This window comes from Arachis ipaensis, chromosome B5, assembly GCF_059453495.1.
Source record: "Arachis ipaensis isolate K30076 ecotype BB chromosome B5, ASM5945349v1, whole genome shotgun sequence".
NCBI lineage: Eukaryota > Viridiplantae > Streptophyta > Magnoliopsida > Fabales > Fabaceae > Arachis > Arachis ipaensis.
In genome coordinates this window covers 140,397,636-140,416,191 of record NC_142440.1, presented here as the reverse complement: position 1 = coordinate 140,416,191, position 18,556 = coordinate 140,397,636, and the positions used below count along the sequence as shown (strand labels likewise).

Sequence of the window (18,556 nt, the reverse complement as noted above, 5' to 3'; positions counted from 1 at the left end):
GCATATACCACAATTAACGAGAGCCATTAACAAGAAAGAAATTCAATAAACCGGCTTACTTAAACCACCTAGCATTAAACAACTACCCTAAACCACATATAAAAACCGCTTGCAAAAACCGCTAACAAAAACCGCTAACATAAACCACCAACATAAACCACTACCAAAAACCACTGACTTAAACCACTAACAAAAACCACTACCCTAAACCACCACCCTAAACCACTAACATAAACCACTAACTAATACCACTAGCTTAAACCACTATCATAAACCACCTACATAATCCCCTCACCTAAACCACCTACATAAACCACTAACATAAAGTACCGTCTAACCAGGATACAAAACCACTAAAGCACAACTAACGCTTGAATCAAAAATATTTCCGTACTAACCTCGTCGTTGATGACCCCGGCTATATGAGCGACTCCGTCCAACCGATATAACTGTGCCGGATCGTCCCCCATCAGCAGAGTAGTCCGTTCAGGTCTTCCTCGGAGAGAATCTGGGTCGTTTTCTCTGAGATTTTGTGGGGTAGGGGTGAAGGGATAATGGTTCGAATGAGGGTGATTCGAACTCCTTATATACTCGAATCACACCTAATTCGAACCAGCCTGGTTCGAATTATGAAGGAGTGCATTAGGAGTAATTCGAACCGGCCCGGTTCGAATTACATGGAATCGATTTCAAAGCATAATTCGAACCAACCTGGTTCGAATTATGTATGAGAGAAGTTCGAACCAGGGTGGTTCGAATTATGTATGGGAGGAGTTCGAACCTTATTGGTTCGAATTATTCAAATACGTACAACACTAAATCGAACCAGGTTGGTTCGAATTATGAAGGAGAGCAATTCGAACCAGCTTGGTTCGAATTATATTAAAATACACTTTGGCTCATTGCTGAAACGAAATTGGATTTGGCGCATTTTGGTTACACGATTCTTGCTTTGGCTCATTATGGTTTTTTGCCCCAAATATTTTCCTCTCAATCATGGTTTCTTGTATGGTCCCAATGAATCATTTTCAAGGCTACAGAAAAGTTTGACGTTGACACAACTAAAGCTATGGAATGTCAAATATAATATAATATAAAAAAATCAAATATTTTAAAAATATTGATATTTTATTAATTTTAATCGTTAATTTTAATTATATATAAAAAATTTATATAATATATTAATTAAAATTATTAAAATATTAATATTTTTAGTATATTTAATATTTATTTATTTATTTATTATTATTTATAATATTTGTCAGAATGAGATTCGTGACATTTGTTATTTTTTTAAACAAAAAACTTTTATTTCTCAACATTTTAATAAAGTTAATATAAATTTTAATTTATTACATTTTAATATTTGGTCCATTTCAATAAAATTCTATTTATATTTCTATTAAGAAGGAATTACTTGTTAACAGGGACGGACATTAAGAGGAGGGGCGAGTGGAAGCCTCGGCTCCGACTCCGGCTCCCAGCTTTTTAAAAAAAAAGATTAATAGTAATAAATTATTAGGTATGATTTAATTTTTTAAACAATTTATTTAGTATTTAGTTTAATATAAATAAAAGTCTAATCTAACTTAAATATTAATGATTTCTAATATCTAAAAAGTAAGTAACAATATTAAAAAAATCTGAAAAGATATTATTACTAATATTTTTAAATTAAATAAAATTTTTCAAATTTCATAAAGTGAATTTTTTTTTCTTCGTGTGAGCGTCCTTCTTGATTCATTTGGTATTAATTCTCTATGTTTCAACTACTACAACTGAGAGATCTTTTTTAACTATGAATGTTGTGACGAATAACTCAGAAACAAAATAAAAGATTGTCTTTTAATTATATTAAAAAAAATTGCTGAAAATTTTGACACAGATTCTATTATCGATGAATTTTATGATACGAAAAATCGACAATTTCGTTAATAAAAAATACATACATATTTTTTGTATTTTAAAATATTTTCTCTATCGGTATATTTTTGTAATAAATTTTACATTATATAATTATTTGCATAATTTTTTAATATTATATATGTTATTGGTCCTCCCATAATAATATTTCTAGATCCGTCCCTTGTTAAGCTTTTCTACACTTTTGTCATCATCTTTAAATCTTTTCATTTTTACCATGCAGCAACTACGGACTGATGTAGCCATCTAATGTATTTTGTATCAAATCTGCAGAGTTATTTGCAAACATCTTCACATTTTTTGTGTTTATACAATTGCCTACGAGGCTCTAAGTGAGACACATTTCACAAATGCAATAAATTTTGACAAAACAAAGTCATTGATTTTCTTCGTCATATAGAGCAAGTGAATGTTTCTTTAATCCAAGGTCCAAATATCCATGGGTAACAAAAAATCAAGCGTTGATTGAACTAATATTGATTTGCATATATGAAACAGTTTGCTTTTTTGTATTTAAAGTATGTGTCAACTTCATATGAAGCTTCATCTAACTTGTTCACATTTGATGTTATTCTATATTCATTTGGATTTGATAATTGTGCATTTTATCATTTATAAATAGAAAATATGGAATTTGAGATAAGAACCTGATATGCATGTTTATCTCTGAATTCTAGCTTTTTAATCTTGCAATTGTATTTGGGGTATCTTTTTTATTCCGTTTTGCTTCCATCTTGAAAGTTTTTTAATGCTGCTAGTGCTAAACCAATTTTTATTGTGCTTCTGATAATATGGCTGCAAGCAGTTGTAAACCACAGTTTAAAATTCAATTCAAACCAATTAAAATAACATAAATTAACTTGATAATGTATTCAATGTTAAAACGTCTTTCATTTAGGATTGGGACCTTCAGTGTAATAAAATGACAAAGATATGAAAATACAGTTTAGATGCTAATCAAGTTAAAAACACCTAAATAAAAAATAAAATCAACATTGGAAAAATAATTCGATTGGTCCTGATAGCTAATTATATACTATTAAGGTTGCAGGAAGATTTGGTGAATAAAATTTTAGAGCTTAGTTTGTGTGTATGCTTTAAATTTTTTTCGATGTGTATTTGTTTTATAATTTGGATTTTGAGGTTTAAGACTAATGTAATAGTATACAGCAAAGACGGAAAATAATGATGATTAATTGGCGGCTGTTAATCAAACCGTTGCAATTTGACAAGATAACGGCCATTATGATAGCAGTTTGGATTTCTGCTACAAAAAGAACTAATATAGCGGCGGTTAGTTTCCCTCCTGCTGCAAATCAAACCAAGAAGAGAGCCAACGGCCCTAAGTGCCCCGTCACTCACTCGACTAGATGTCCGGAGCTCTAAGTCTGAATCACTCCCCCTTCTCCACCCCTAACATCTCTTCGACCACCCACGCAGCGCCATCATCGATCATCACCCCAGAGTGTCTCTGTCAGAACCACATAACCACCACCGTCATCATCTTCTCCTTCATCTTCTTCTTCTTCTTTCACCGAACAACCACCGCGAAAACCTTTTCTCTCTTTCTTTTCCCCTATCTCCTGCCTTCTCTGTCTCACCACCGGCTACCATCCAGTGCCGCCGCGACCATCTTCTTCCCCTCCTCACAACCTCGCACTGTGGCTCTCTAGCTCGCCCCTGCCTTCCTCATTCCCAGTGACAGAATCAGAACAGAGGCACTCTAGTTCCAGCGAGTTCAGACGCAGCAGCGGCTGGTCACTGCCACTGCATCCCTTTCTCCTGAGTTCTTGCTCTGTCCTTCGACTCAGGTTCTCAGATCACCTTTTCTTCTTTGTTTTAGTTAATTTAGGATTAGTTATATGTTGATTCTAGTGTTAATTTGATTTGATTAGTATTATTTGCTGCTGTTAGTTGAGTTTAGGTTAGAATTAGGATTTTCTTATTAGAATTAGTGTTAGTTTATACATAGTTAAACATGCTGTTAAGAGCTTCTTGAGTTTGAATTTCAATTTGTTTGGATTGATTGACTGACACTTTGCTGAGTCACTGCGAATGCTGCTGATTTTTCATGTCATGGTGCTGAATTTTGAATTGGTGTTGCAAAGAATGCTTGTTAGTGCTATTTTATAGTGTTTATGCTTTTGCATGCCAAGTGTTTTGAATATAGTTCACAATATTGATCGGAACAATATTCAAAACACTTGGAAGTCTCTAGCAATGTAGGCAAGTGTATCGGGGAAGAATTTTGTTTTTCCTCCATAGAACCATCATGTTATTAGAAAAATGTGTCTGCATTTGGAAAATCTGCCAGGAGTTCTTTGAGCAAAATATTGTTTTTAAGACTAAGCCATTTGAATGCATGCGGCATGCCTGTATATATTGAATAGAAGTTGAATTTAGTCAAAGATGTGAAGAAAAAGATTTAATTTCTGTTTCCAAGATTTAGTCGTATTTAGGCTTGGGGATATGGCAGTGGGTAATTAAGTTCTTATGACTACAATCTTTATAATTGCTTGGTAGTTCACTCTTTTGAGTTAATTTTTAAACTCAATAATTTTTCACTTAAATCTCTAGTTTATATATGGTTTTTCTTTTGGCCCACCATGGACATGAAAGGTTTGTATTAGTATTTCTCCTAAATTGTATAGGGATTTCATCGTCAGTGTCTACTAAAATTGTAAGAGATTGTTATTTTTTAGTGAAATAAAATCTTACTCTCAAATTAAACTAAATTCTTTTGACATAAAAATACAGTTTTTCTGGATATCCATGTTTTATTTAAACTGTTGAAAGTTATATAACTTTAATTTGAATGATGCAGACAATGCTTGCAAAGGCTGTTGCAACAGAGTGCCAGACTACATTTTTTAATATTTCAGCATCATCTGTTGTGTGCAAATGGCGAGGCATGTTACTCATAACTCTTTCCCCCTTTTTTCCAAAGTTCATATTTTTCTTTTGTATTGTAGTTTATGTATAATACTTATAAGTCTGCAGTGTTCATTTTCTCAAGAAAGTGATTTAAATATCTTGGTTGCAAAGAATAACACTGCAATTCTGTTTCCCCGAACAAGAAGATAGACTAATCTTTTCTACAAGGTGATAATACTAACTATTGTTGATGAAATAGTATGATGCAACAAGTGGCCTGGATCTTGTTAATTAATCTCATATCCTATTTGGTTCAGAAAAGACATGGTACTGTTGTCATCCTCTGTTACTTAGCCAAATATGTACACACAGGCACTCACATCATATATTATATTCAGAGTGCCAGGAGCTCAAAATGGCCACTTGGTATATTAGGGATGATTTGGATTGAAAGAAAGAGTGTGGATATATTTGTTATGAGCTTTGCAATGTCCTCCAAATAATCCTTCTAAAACAAGCAAAGTATTTTTTTTTAAACATACTTTTTTTTAAGTTACTAAATACATTTTCAGAGCATTCAAATATTTTTCCTTGTTTGACAATTATGAAGACTGTTAGGAGAATTCCTTAGGAGGATATAGAATTATTCTTGTATTTTAGATGACATTGCTTCATTTGAATGCCTAGCTTCCTCCTTCGTTTGGATTAAATTGCCTCTATCTTGTAAGGAAGAGAAAGATCTTTCAAATTGCTCCTTGTTCTTCTCTGTTTAGTTTATAATATAGTGGGCAACTGGGCATGCACATTTACAAAATTTATTTTAGATTGCAGGTGATTCTGAGAAGTTGAGAAATGTGTTATTTGAGCTTGCAAGACGCCATGCCCCCTCAACCATATTTCTTGATGAAATTGATGCAATCATTAGTCAACGCGGTGAAGCACGCAGTGAACATGAAGCAAGTAGACGACTAAGAACTGAACTACTCATACAGGTGATGCTTTATTCTTAAACTAAATATAATTTCATAATCACTAGCTTAATGATAATAACATAATTAGTATTGAAAACACTTTATATGTTAGCTGTCCTTGGATAAAATTAACTATGATAGAATTCGAAGTTATCGCATATATTGGACTTGTGCCTGCTGTTTTTGCAATGGCTACAAGCTTGAGGATGTACACAGCTTGTCAGCATCTTCAAGCTCAGTATATATATAAAAAATAAGAAGCTAAGCTATAGCTAGTATTAGTTTAGATTTTTACAATCTTCCAAACATTTTTTTTATGACAAGCTAAGTGATGAGGACTGTGTTTAATGCCCCCACTTTCTCATGTAGTTTTGAAGTTTTATATCAAATGTATCTAATAGAACTACCAACTTTGTAAGTGGAAGAAAAAAAATAAAAAGAAAATGGCTTGGTTTGTGGCTGAGAGCACATAATAAAAAAGATTCAATATTGTCAGCTTTCAATTTAGAATCATTTCCTTGTCTGCCGCAGGGATTTTTCTTCAAGAAGAAGCATTAATTCATTCATTCGCAGCTATTGGTCGTTATATATAACTTATAACTTATAAGCATATTAAATTGAATAAGAATGCATGCATAGTTAGGAGAAAAGCTTAGTTGGCACGTCTGACATACATGATACATACATGTTATTATATGTATGATTTAATCTAAATAAAGTGCCAATTAATACTAATTTTCTGGCTTTTCTTACCATAGGTAATCTAATTACTGTTGTAGCTAATGCTTTGCTGCTTAGTCATTGTAGTTTTTAAACCTGTATTTGATTTGTCATTCAGTTATTATGCTATTCATACTGCTGAACTCTCCTCAGATGACACATTATTTTATTGTAAGTAAGAATTTAGCTATTGTGGGTAATCAAAAGGTTTCTGTAGCATTTTGATTTGGTATCGATTAATATGATAACCATGTGTAAGTATGCTTGTAGTTACGGCTTGCATTGTGCTTGCTGTTTTTGCAATGGCTACAAGCCTGAGGATGTACACAGCTTGTCAGCATCTTCAAGCTCAGGCCAGGGCTCATGCAGCAGCAACAACTGGATTGCTTAGCCATACCGAATTATGGCTTCATGTGCCACCATCCATAGAGTTTGTTCTATATGAATTTTCCAAATATATGAAGAGATTACAAGCATAAAGGATTTTTCTATACACACTAAGTTTAATGGTAATAATTATACTTGATTCTTAAAGTTGAACTATACGCTATGAGTTCTTATTTTTTTATGTAGATTTCTTATGAGGAGAGAAGAATAGTAGTTGATTTTGATTTTATTTTTTTCTTTTTGTTTTACCATTTTATTTTTTCCCCTTTGTTTTACCATTTTTGTATTGCAAGAGTGTTCAGTGGATATTGTACACTTCTTTGTATTGTTCAATATTTTTTGAGTAAATAATTTATAAATAAGTATTTTTTTAATTAATATTTTAGAATTATCTACGAGTTTAATATTGTTTATTTAGTATTTTTATGTTAATATCTCAAGTTTAATAAATATAAGGTAAAGAAAATAGATTATAGTAAAGAAAAATGGTATAAACTATTGTAGTTGGTTAGTTTTTCTTAAGTTTGTGTATAAAATTGTGGCGGTTAACCGTTGCATTTTTTTTTAAAAAAAAAGCACATAAATTTGCAATGGTTGTGTGATCGTCGCAAATTATTATTTAAAATCCGCTTACTAAAATAGCGGTGGTTATAGACCGCCACAAAATCATCAATCTGATTAGCAACGGTTGTGCTAGTAGCTCATTAGAACTGCCGCAAAATCAAACTTTCTCGCCCTATACTACAATATTTGTGGAACCGCTGATATACCGTTTTGCAGCAGTTTTTAAAAAAACCGTCGGAATTTTCCGGTTCCCTTGTAGCGTAGTTGGTTTGCTTGGACTATTGAATTTTTATTAATATTGTTATTTATAGCTTCTGTAGTTGTTATGCCTTAATATGTGTTCTACGGTACATGATAAATTTATCGTTAATAAAAAGTTTTAAATATTTTTATTTAATAGAGATGGAAACTTGAATATTTATATTTTCAATAAAATTTTTCACTAATAACAAGCTTATCATATACTCTTAAAAATTAGGACACATGTTAATGAACCCATAATTTATTTTAGATAAGGAGACTAAATATATAATAACCTAAGTTTATTATATTAATAAAGTCATATATTATTAAATTTAAAAATATTGTTTGAAAAATATTAAAATAATTTTGGTGGTTATCTTTATTATTTTCAAATAATATTTATATTTATTAAATTTTAGGGTATTTCTATTAGTATCGTAAAAATTGTTGTCTTTTAAAATTTGTATTATTAATTAAGATTTTGATTATTATCTGAGTTGATAAACTAAATTAGTTAAACATTTTGTATAAGGATATTCTATTTTCACAAGCCTAATAAAAATAAAATTTCTACAATCTCTATATATTATAATAATTAAACAGTGAATATAAAAAATAAAATTGCCTTTAACAACAAAATCTATGTTTGTAATTATTTTTTTAATTATTATTAGTTAGTGGTATTGTTCATATTGTTATCGATTGATATTGTGAAAAAAAAAAAGACATCAAAATTATACATATAATTTCTATACAGAAATGGGCATTTCAATTTGATATTATGAAATGTAAATATTAAAAAAAATGAACTTATTTATGGAAATAGAGTATGTGATCCAATGCATCAGCGCTTGGACTAGTAAGATAATAAGAGTAGAAACAAATCAAACAATTAAACAAATAACCTCGAACAAGCTTGATACTACCCTCACAGCCTCACTCTCTCACGTGGAAAGCACTCTTCCTTTTTACCATACTCTCCTTCATTGCAAGAATGTTATCATTGTTCTCATTTTCACCAATAATGTTAAGGTATGCTCTTCAAAACCCAAATTCTGTTTCCCACTCTGCTCTCCGTCATTGCTTCCCTTCAACTTCATCCCTACACTCTCACTCTCATCCCCAATCGCTTGATGAAGCTGTTGATTCCTTCACTCGCATGCTCTCTATGCGTCGCCCTCCATCCATCATCCAATTCACCAAGATTTTGGGATCTCTTGCCAAGACCAACCATTTCCCCACCGCCATTTCTCTTTTTCAGCAATTGCAAGCCAGGGGAATCGCTCCCGACTTGTTTACTTTGAGCATCTTAATCAATTGTTGTTGCGGCATGGGCCGTATGATGCTTGCTTTCTCTGTAATGGCCAAGATTTTCAGGATGGGTTTTCAGCCTGATACCATAACATTGACAACAATCCTGAAAGGTCTCTGTCTCTGTGGTAGTGTTGAAAAAGCAGTGCGCTTTCCTGACAGAGTGCTGGCTCATGGATTTCACTTCAACCAAGTCACTTATGGGACCTTGATCAATGGCCTCTGTAAGGCAGGACACACATCAGCTGCTATTCAAGTGTTGAGAAAGGTCCCACGGTATGGCATTGTTCCTGATGTCTTCATGTATAGCGCAATTATTGATAGCCTCTGCAAGGATACACTTGTAAGTCAGGCTTTTCATTTATTCTCTGAAATGCTAGCTAAGCGAATTTCTCCCGATGTTATCACCTACAACGCTCTAATTTATGGATTGTGTCTTGTGGGTCAATATAAGGAAGTCATTGATTTGTTAAGTGATATGGTGCTTAGAAACATTACTCCAGATGTTCATACCTATAGTATTTTGATCGATGGGCTACGCAAGGAAGGAAAGATCAAACATGCTAAGAATGTGTTGGCTGTGATGACAAAACATGGTGTGAAACCAGATGTCGTTACTTATAACTGCTTAATGGACGGATATTGTTTGGTTAATCAGGTGAATAAGGCAAAATATGTATTCAACACAATGGCCGAGAGTAGAGCGTTTCCTAATGTTCGGAGTTACAATATCATGATTAATGGCTTTTGTAAGAGTAAAATGATCGATGACGCCTTGAATCTCTTCGAAGAGATGTGTCGCAAGAACTTGGTTCCTGACACGGTAACTTACAGTACTCTAATTGATGGCTTGGGAAAATCAAGGAGAATCCTTTGTGCCTTGGAGCTTCTTGAAAAGATGCATGATCGAGGTCAACCCGCTAATATAGTCGCTTACAGTTCTTTGATGGATGCTTTGTTCAATATCAAACAACATGACAAGGCACTTATGTTATTCAATCAAATGAAAGAGAGTGGCATTGATCCGAATATATATACATACAACATACTTATAGATGGCCTGTGCAAAAGTGGAAGAATTAAAAAGGCAAAAGAGATATTTCAAGATCTTTCCATTAAAGGCTATCGTCCAAATGTGCGGACATACACCATTATGATCAATGGGCTTTGCAAAGAGGATCTGCTTCATGAAGCATTGGCACTCATGGCAAAAATGGAAGACGATGGTTGCTTACCAAATGCTGTGACTTATGAAACAATCATTCGTGCTCTGTTTGAAAAAGGTGAAAATGATAAAGCGGAGAAACTTCTTCGTGAAATGATATCGAGAGGCCTATTGCAAGGATAAAAGTTGGTGAGATTCTTCTTGTTAGACATCACAAAATGTTGTTTGTATCTCTTTCTTTTTAACTTGTGTTTTGTTCTCGATCATCTTTCGATTCCATATTAATGCTTGTAGATCTTCGATTCTTTATTCTGCTTTACCCACACCTAAGTGTTTTCTTTGTAGTTTGCTTATTTTATGGCATTTTCGGTGACTAGATGGCTGTTATATATGGCTTGTCGGATCTATCATTATTTCCCTTTTTGTTTTCGTAATTATATATGTGCATTGATGTTAATTTATTCCTAAGCTGAAGTGGTTGTGATTTTCATCATTCAAAGGGAATCCTTGTTAGTTGTGAAGCTTCCCTGCACTCTTATTGTCTTTCGATCTTTTCATTTTCCCCATATTTAAAGTAAACTCCCATGCAGCAGCATACTGTCTGATGTAGCCTTAGATGAAATCTAATGTTATTTTGCAAACATCTTCTCATTTTTCTGTGTTCATGCAGTTATACCCGAAGCATATTGTACCAAAGCAATCAACTTGATAAAAAAAAGTTACTGATTCAAACTTCAAAGCCAAATGATTTTGACCAAACACTAGCCTCTTGCGCAATCTCCAAGCACCCCAAAGAGTAGCAAGAAACATTTGCACAGGTTAATGCTCAAAAAAGTTGGAATACTCTATCATGAATTGTATGTTCCCATATAATCATGTTAAGAAAAATAATAAACCTATAAACTTTACAATTAAAATGAGAAACTTTGGTGGTATATTCGGGCTTTTAAGTTGGAATCTCATTAAAGCTAAAATATTGTGTTAAGAAACAATTATGTGATCAAATCTGGTTTTAATGAAACAATTATGGTAATTTTATATGATAGGAATTGTTCAGTAGAGAGTATTTTCATTTGTTAGCTGAGCTAAACTTGTAGGTTGATGGCTTGATAACTTTCATCTTTATGCTTGCTCCACCATAGATCAATTGATTCATTTGAAACGTTCTTGGAGTTATCATGAAAAGCATTGGTCCATTTGTTTGTTTTTTTTTTTTTCAGAAAAAAAAATTGACATTAAAAATTTTGAAAAAATGACATTTATCATTGTCTTTTGAGTTTTTTTTTTTTTTTTTGAAGGTGGAAATAGAAAATAACTAGTTTACAAGGGCAAGCAGTAGCAGAAAGCCATTGGATTTTATTCAGATGCCATTAAACTAAGCAGCAAGAATGCAACATACTACAGTAATAGGGCCCAAGCATCTAAGTCTTTATGTATTAGAAAGCATCTAAGTCTAGTAGGTAGATACTGAATATTACTAGCCTAGACTATACAAGATGTGGGTATTACGTTGATCATATTGGATTGAAAATTTGAAATGGCTTGACATTCACAAGTTCATTTCCCTGACATGCACATATGCAGCTTGAGGCAGGTGTTGTGCAGCTGTTTGTGTAAGATCAAGCTTTGCACTTTTAGTTTTGTTCCATTTATATCTTTGTACCCTTGATTGCTGAGATTGTTAATTTATCCATCAGTGGCCTTCATTTTTGTACTTAAAGATTGATTAATAAATATGATGATAGTTGCTGAATGACAATTTTAAGTGCATTTAGGTGAGGGAATGATGAGGAGTTTATGTGAATCCATTGGTGGATATCAAAGATTGGAAGTGTTAACATCACATGCTGATGCTGCTGCTGCTGGAATTGACATAGTCGATGCATTGCCTTAATTTGTTGTTGTTAGTGTCTCTGCAACGGCTTTGATTAGTTCTTGTAATGCTTTTTCACTTGTCTCGGAGGGTAGGTATTGTGAGGGGGAGAAAACCTAACCTCTAATTTGTTCTTAACCTTGATTGATGAACAAATCGAACCCTAGGTATTGTGTGTGCAAAATTTTTTTGTCAAGTGTGTAGCAAATCAGAGGGTAGGTTTTGTTGTTAAAAAAATAAAAAAAATTTAAAAATCCAAATCGGTGGGTCAAAATTGAGGATTTAAAAAAACCTAGTCTCCGATTTGTGTCATACTAAATCGGACCCTCTGAGTTATTAACAGCCGTCTGCCACACTCATGAATAACACTCAAAATCCTAATAATGGTGAATAACACATCAATTTTTTCAATATCAAAATTAAAAAGTGACAAATATTTATACTTCTTTGTGACAAGGTGGTATTATAAGACCATTCGCAATTCAGGCTGTCACCTCAAATTCTTCGCAAGGAGAACCCTCTTTTGTTTTTTTTAATCACAAGGCTGTGATATCTACTGGTTAAGAAGGACTAAAAATGATAAGTTGATAACATGACAATGAGGTTCAAATAATGCACAACTCAAAAAGTGTTATGAGTAAAGAGAATACAATGGCTAAACTGATGGCCAATTAAACTAATGCTAGTGAAAATAGAAAAATACAAACAAATCATAAAACAACAATGAATTTTGTAAATAAAACCAGTGAATTCCTACTTTGATAATCCCTCAAATAATCCATCTTTTCCTTTCGCATCATAATACCCCAAAGAACTCACATAATTATTAGTCTAGCTAAGAGAAATACATCATAAAAATTCATTAATAACCATGGTTGAATATTATACCATTCTCAATACACTAATTGACCTTGAAGAAGCTAAAGGACAAGAGATTGCAAAACTACAAAACAGTTTAGAAAAAATGCAAGGCGAGCAAGATGAAGCCCACGCTACAATTATAATAGGAAAGCAACAAAATTAGAAATTGAGCAAGTACTATAGTAATTAAAGAGGCTCATGTTGTAGACAACACTAAGGTAGGGTTACTAAAATGAGGAGCTGGATGTAGGTCTAAATTTGTGTCTTAAAATGGTATAATTTTTACTGTCAAAAGTGAAACGATGAAAACAAAAAAATTACTTTAACTAGAAGTTCAATACATTTTGCACATAAACCAAGAAATTATGTGAGATTTTTAAATAGTACAATTTAGAAAAAGGAGTGTACTTTTAACCTTTTGTTTCAATACATCTGTCACTCAAAATTTAAATTATAAAAAGTAGAAAGAAATATGGGAAATGGAATTTATAAAGTGATTCTTTATAGAATAGAATTGATGATTATTTGCAAAATGTAACACCCTATTACACAGAGCCTTATGCTTAAGTCGTAAAGTAGAGGTGACGAGGTATTACAACCTCTAAAATAAAAGGCTTATATAAATATAGTTGAAAGAAATTATATCTAGGAGTCTTGAAGAATAAGCTAAACAAAACGAAAACAGAAAATCGTTTCACACTCGCGTGGATAATCGTAAAACAGATAGGTAAGCTCAAAAGAAGGATAAAAACAAAATATACAAATCAGAGTTCCAAAAACATAGATATCAAGCTCCAGACTCGACCTGCGAAATTAAGGCCGGTCAGAGTATATATATATATATACAACCCAAAACAAAACTCAAACTACATAACAAGCACCTGTTTCTCCAAGTCAACCTCTAGGAGAGACAAACATAAAATATATACAGTTGAGAAACTCTATACATTATACATAGCATAAATACAAAATACAGCATCCCAAAATAACCAAACTTCGCTTGCACAGAAAACTCCAGACGCTCAGCGAGGCACATCTCGACCTGCATTTGAAAACAATAACATAGATATGAAATGAGAACCGGAGGTTCTCAACATGGTAATGGTGCCCACATACATAATATATAAGGTCCCGGGAAAGCCAGAGGCGATCCTAGAACTTCGACACTCAAATTTAAAATTTAAAGTTTATAAATGGAAAACCATAAACAGAATAGGTCATCTAAGGTTCTTATTTCTAATTCCTTTCTAACTTAACCCTTAATTTCCGCCTTCCTCCAATCTTCCAAAACTACGGTGCACAGACAAGCAATACAATCAAAGCAAACACAAGTAGGGTACAGATACAGCAGGTAGCAAATATAGCAGGTAAGCATAGTAATCACATAGGCAAGCCCAATTAATGCACAATCAAACAAAACACGCATATGCATATGATGTATGCTTGCCCTATGATTGATGAGTCTCATCTGTCGGTTATATAGCCAAACTGACATGTCCGGTAGCTAACCCGGACATCATCCTCTTGAAAACTGGTGAGCGGTACAGTACCACGATCCTCACCTGGTGGGCAGTAAACCACCTTGATCCCCACCATCTACGGACGGTAAACCACCTCGATCCCCATAGACGTTTTCAATTGGAAAACAGTACACACGTGGCCGGTAAATAACCACAATCCCTGGTGCGGAACTTATAACCCACAAACTACCGGCAAGTGCACCGGGTCGTACCAAGTAATACCTCAGGTGAGTGAGGGTCGATCCCACAAGGATTGATGGATCAAGCAACAATGATTGAGTGATAGACTTAGTCAAGCAAACAGAAAGTAATGTTTGGGTAATATAAAAGACATTAAACAATATAAAAAAAATATTAAAGATAGGCAGATAGATAAGTTGGGAATAAAATATGGAGAAGACAGTTAAGGTTTCAGAGTTATCTATTTTTCTGGATTAACTTTTCTTACTAACTATTTTAATCATGTAGGATTTAATTTATGGCAAACTATAAGTGACTAGACCCTAATTCCTTAGACCTTTCTAGTCTCCTCTAAAATTCATCAACTGCCAATTCCTTGGTCAGTTAATTCCAATTAGAGGGTGATGATCAAATTCCAGTTTATATGCCACAAAAACTCTAATTATCCAAAAATAAAAGGATTATATGTCACGTATCCCGTTAAATCCAGATAATTAAAATTTAGGAGAATATGTTTTCAAGCTGTTGTTCAAGTAAAGAGCTTTTCCAAGTTATAGAAGAACTCAAATAGAAAGAGGGTCATACTTCCGTTCCACCCAAATTCATAAGATAAATAGCAAAAATAATTCTTAAATTGTAAATCCATTCATGAATTAAAATAGAAAAAGCAATAAAATCAATTCATACAAATAGACAGAGCTCCTAACCTTAACAATGGAGGATTAGTTGCTCATGGTTCAGAGTAGAAAACTAGGATTACGGAATGTAAATTAGTATAGAGTTGGAAGTCTCCGGGGCCTCCCCCAAAAGAGAGGTTTCTTCTCCCTTTTATATCTAATCCTAATAAATTTAAAATCTAATTATCTAAAACTAAAATAATATCTTTTCCTAAAAAAAAATAAGATTTGAATTTAAATTCGAATTAATCAAATAATCAGCAAATCTTCAATGGATGGATGGGAACCACTTGTTTTATCCATTCTTCAGCTTCTAATTTGTGTTTTCTGGGCTGGAAACTGGGTCAAAACAGCCCAGAAATCGCCCCCAGCGTTTTTCTGCATTTTTTGCATGTGGCGCATGTCACGCGGACATGTCGGTCACGCACACGCGTCGCTGTGCAAATCTTCAAATCACGCGTACGCGTCAGTCACGCGCACGCGTCGCCATGGAAGGCTCCAAATCACGCGTACGCGTCAGTCACGCGCACGCGTCGTTCCTCGCTGCCATCGCCTTTGATTCTTGTACTGCAGAAACTTCATCAAATCCAGCCGAATGCTACCTAAAATAAACAAAATTGTAAAAGACTCAAAGTAGCATCCATATTGGCTAAAAGATAATTAATTCTTTATTAAACTCAACAATTTAGATGCAAATTCACTAGAAAAAGATAGGAAAGATGCTCACGCATCAATCCCCACAAAATAATTTTCTTTAAAATCTGGTGGGCGGTAAATAACCACAATCCCCACAAAATAATTTCATATCAAATTCATCATCATCATCATTCAATTCATTCAAAAATTATCATCATCACACCTCCCATTCCGTTCATCAATAATTCACACTCAAAACATAATTCTCTTCTTAACTAAGTAAAACTCAAAACATAATACTTTCTTGATAAATTGAAATTCCAACATAATATTTTTCTTAATAAATCAAGTTCCAAAACATAATGCATTTTTTTTCTTTATAAATCAAAGTCAAATAATATAATTCTGTTATCCATACTTGTCTAAATAATACTTCAAACTAAATCTCCATTTTTTATAAAAATTTTGGTAGCATCTCCTTTAAAATTCGGACTTTGCCACCCTTCTCGGGTCCCAACCAATCCACCTCTCAAACCTTTTTCACATCATTTTCAATAAGCCAAACCAATTCCAATAACAAATTCATTTTCAACTCTCAATTCATTCATTATTCAACAAACAACCATATATATAACTCAACCAAATGTAACAAATAATGGAATTTATAAAGAGATGTAATGAAAAGATCTTTATTTATTCATGGAGGTACTTTTTGCTACTAGGGGAGTTCTTTAAGGCTTGTTCCTCCCTAACCTCCACTTTGATGCCTCGTTAAAACCCCTTCAGGAAAACCCTTTTTTGGGAAAAAACCATGAAGTCAGAAAAAAAAGAGTACACCAGGGAGTGGAGTTCGCTTTTAACTATAGTACCTTTTCATGTTACAAGCATGCCACGACCTTGGTAGCTCTGTACCGCTCAAGTCGGTTACTTTGTAGTACCCCTTTCCTAAGACTTCACTTATCTTATACGGCCCTTTCCAATTAGCAGCGAGCTTTCCTTCCCCCGACTTGTTGACGCCGATGTCATTTCTGATTAAGACCAAGTCGTTTGGGATGAAGCTTCTTCAAATGACTTTCTTATTGTATCTGCTTGTCATCCTTTGCTTCAACGCTGCTTCCCTTATCTGGGCTTATTCTCAAACTTCAGGGAGTATCTCGAGTTCTTATTTGTGTGCCTGGATGTTGCCAACCTCGTCGTAGAAGCTCACCCTTGGACTTTGCTCATTGATCTCAACTGGTATCATGGTTTCTATGCTATAGGCAAGTTGAAAGGGTGTTTCTCCTGTGGCAGACTGAGGTGGAGTTACTTGAGAGAGTTCTTCAGTCCAGGCTCCCTTTGCATCTTGCAATCTTTTCTTCAACCCAACCAGTATAACTTTGTTGGCTGCCTCAGCTTGCCCATTAGCTTGTGGGTGCTCTACCGAGGTGAATTGTTGCTTGATCTTCATGCTGGCTACCAAGTTTCTGAAGGTAGAGTCGGTGAACTGAGTTCCATTATCAGTGGTGATGGAGTAGGGGAATCCATACCTTGTAATAATGTTCTTGTAGAGGAGCTTTCGACTTTTCTGGGCTGTAATGGTGGCTAATGATTCTGCTTCAATCCATTTCGTGAAGTAGTCCACTTCCACTATTAGGTACTTCACTTGTCCAGGCGCTTGGGGGAAGGGTCCTAATAGGTCCAACCCCCATTTTGCAAAAGACCATGGTGAAGTTATGCTAATGAGCTCCTCGGGGGGAGGGACATGGAAGTTTGCATGCATTTGGCATGGCTGACACTTCTTTATGAATTCGGTGGCATCTTTCTGCAAGGTCGGCCAGTAAAACCCGCCTCGGATGACTTTCCTAGCCAAAGACCTTGCTCCGAGATGGTTCCCGCAGATACCATTGTGGACCTCCTCTAGTACTTCTGTTGTCTTCGAGGTCGGGACACATTTCAACAATGGTGTGGATATCCCTCTTTTATAAAGGATATTTTTCACCAATGTGTAATTCTGTGCCTCCTTCTGGTTTTTCTTGACCTCTTTTTCCTCTTTGGGTAGGATGTCAAATTTTATGTATTCGATTAGGGGGTTCATCCATCCGAGGTCTAATCCAGATACCTCAAAGACTTCTTGCTTAGCCTCTGTTTTTGTAACAGAGGGTTCCTGGAGAGTTTCTTGGATCAGGCTTCTGTTATTCCCTCTTGGCTTGGTACTTGCTAACTTGGAAAGGGCGTCTGCTCTGCTATTGAGATCTTGAGTTATGTGTTTGACCTCGGTCTTCGAGAACCGCCTAAGATATTCCAAAGTTTTATCTAAGTACCTCTTCATATTAGGGTCTTTAGCCTGGTACTCTCCATTTATTTGGGAGGTCACCACCTGAGAGTCACTGAACACAAGTACTTTGGTCACACCGACTTCTTCTGCTAGCTTTAGCTCAGCGATCAAGGCTTCATATTTTGCCTGGTTGTTAGAAGCTGGGAATTCAAATTTGAGGGAAACTTCTATTTGAGTTCCCTCTTGGTTGACTAGTGTTATGCCTGCACCGCTTCTGACCTTGTTGGAAGAGCCGTCCACGTATGGCTACCATGCTGTGGAGGCTTTCTCTTGATCTCCTGCATACTCTACTACGAAGTCGGTGAGGCATTGGGTTTTAATTGCAGTCCGAGTTTCG

The 18,556-nt window shown here is 34.5% G+C and overlaps 2 protein-coding genes across 4 annotated transcripts; both read left to right on the top strand.

Moving 5' to 3' along the window:
* The first annotated feature begins 3,263 nt into the window (after positions 1–3,263).
* LOC110262522 (uncharacterized) lies at positions 3,264–7,250 on the top strand. The gene is made up of 4 exons (XM_088487647.1): positions 3,264–3,734; positions 4,748–4,832; positions 5,629–5,789; positions 6,759–7,250. Exons 2-4 carry the CDS (start codon positions 4,751–4,753, stop codon positions 6,804–6,806), a joined length of 291 nt encoding a protein of 96 aa, XP_088343773.1. The 5' UTR covers positions 3,264–3,734; positions 4,748–4,750; the 3' UTR covers positions 6,807–7,250.
* Positions 7,251–8,608: 1,358 nt separating this feature from the next.
* Positions 8,609–12,344, top strand: LOC148565973 (uncharacterized). Of its 3 annotated transcripts, none has more exons than XR_015883412.1 (3): positions 8,609–10,347; positions 10,829–10,976; positions 11,934–12,344. XR_015883412.1 is itself a non-coding variant. In XM_088487640.1 (2 exons), the coding sequence occupies exon 1, from the start codon at positions 8,677–8,679 to the stop codon at positions 10,339–10,341; it is 1,665 nt and encodes a 554-aa protein (XP_088343766.1). In that variant the 5' UTR covers positions 8,609–8,676; the 3' UTR covers positions 10,342–10,347; positions 10,829–11,917. The 3 variants fall into 3 exon arrangements, 1 of the variants encoding a protein (XP_088343766.1); XR_015883411.1 differs by lacking the exon at positions 11,934–12,344 and adding an exon at positions 11,457–11,917; XM_088487640.1 differs by lacking the exon at positions 11,934–12,344 and having other exon boundaries at positions 10,829–11,917.
* The last annotated feature ends 6,212 nt before the right edge of the window (positions 12,345–18,556 follow it).

What these genes read in the sequence shown, in the direction of transcription:
- LOC148565973 (XM_088487640.1), top strand. Translation starts at nt 8,677, where the DNA reads ATGTTATCATTGTTCTCATTTTCACCAATAATGTTAAGGTATGCTCTT.
- LOC110262522 (XM_088487647.1), top strand. Translation starts at nt 4,751, where the DNA reads ATGCTTGCAAAGGCTGTTGCAACAGAGTGCCAGACTACATTTTTTAAT. An exon ending in TGTTGTGTGCAAATGGCGAG is followed by an intron (nt 4,833 to 5,628) that starts GCATGTTACTCA and finishes TTTAGATTGCAG; the next exon opens with GTGATTCTGAGAAGTTGAGA. An exon ending in GAACTGAACTACTCATACAG is followed by an intron (nt 5,790 to 6,758) that starts GTGATGCTTTAT and finishes GTATGCTTGTAG; the next exon opens with TTACGGCTTGCATTGTGCTT.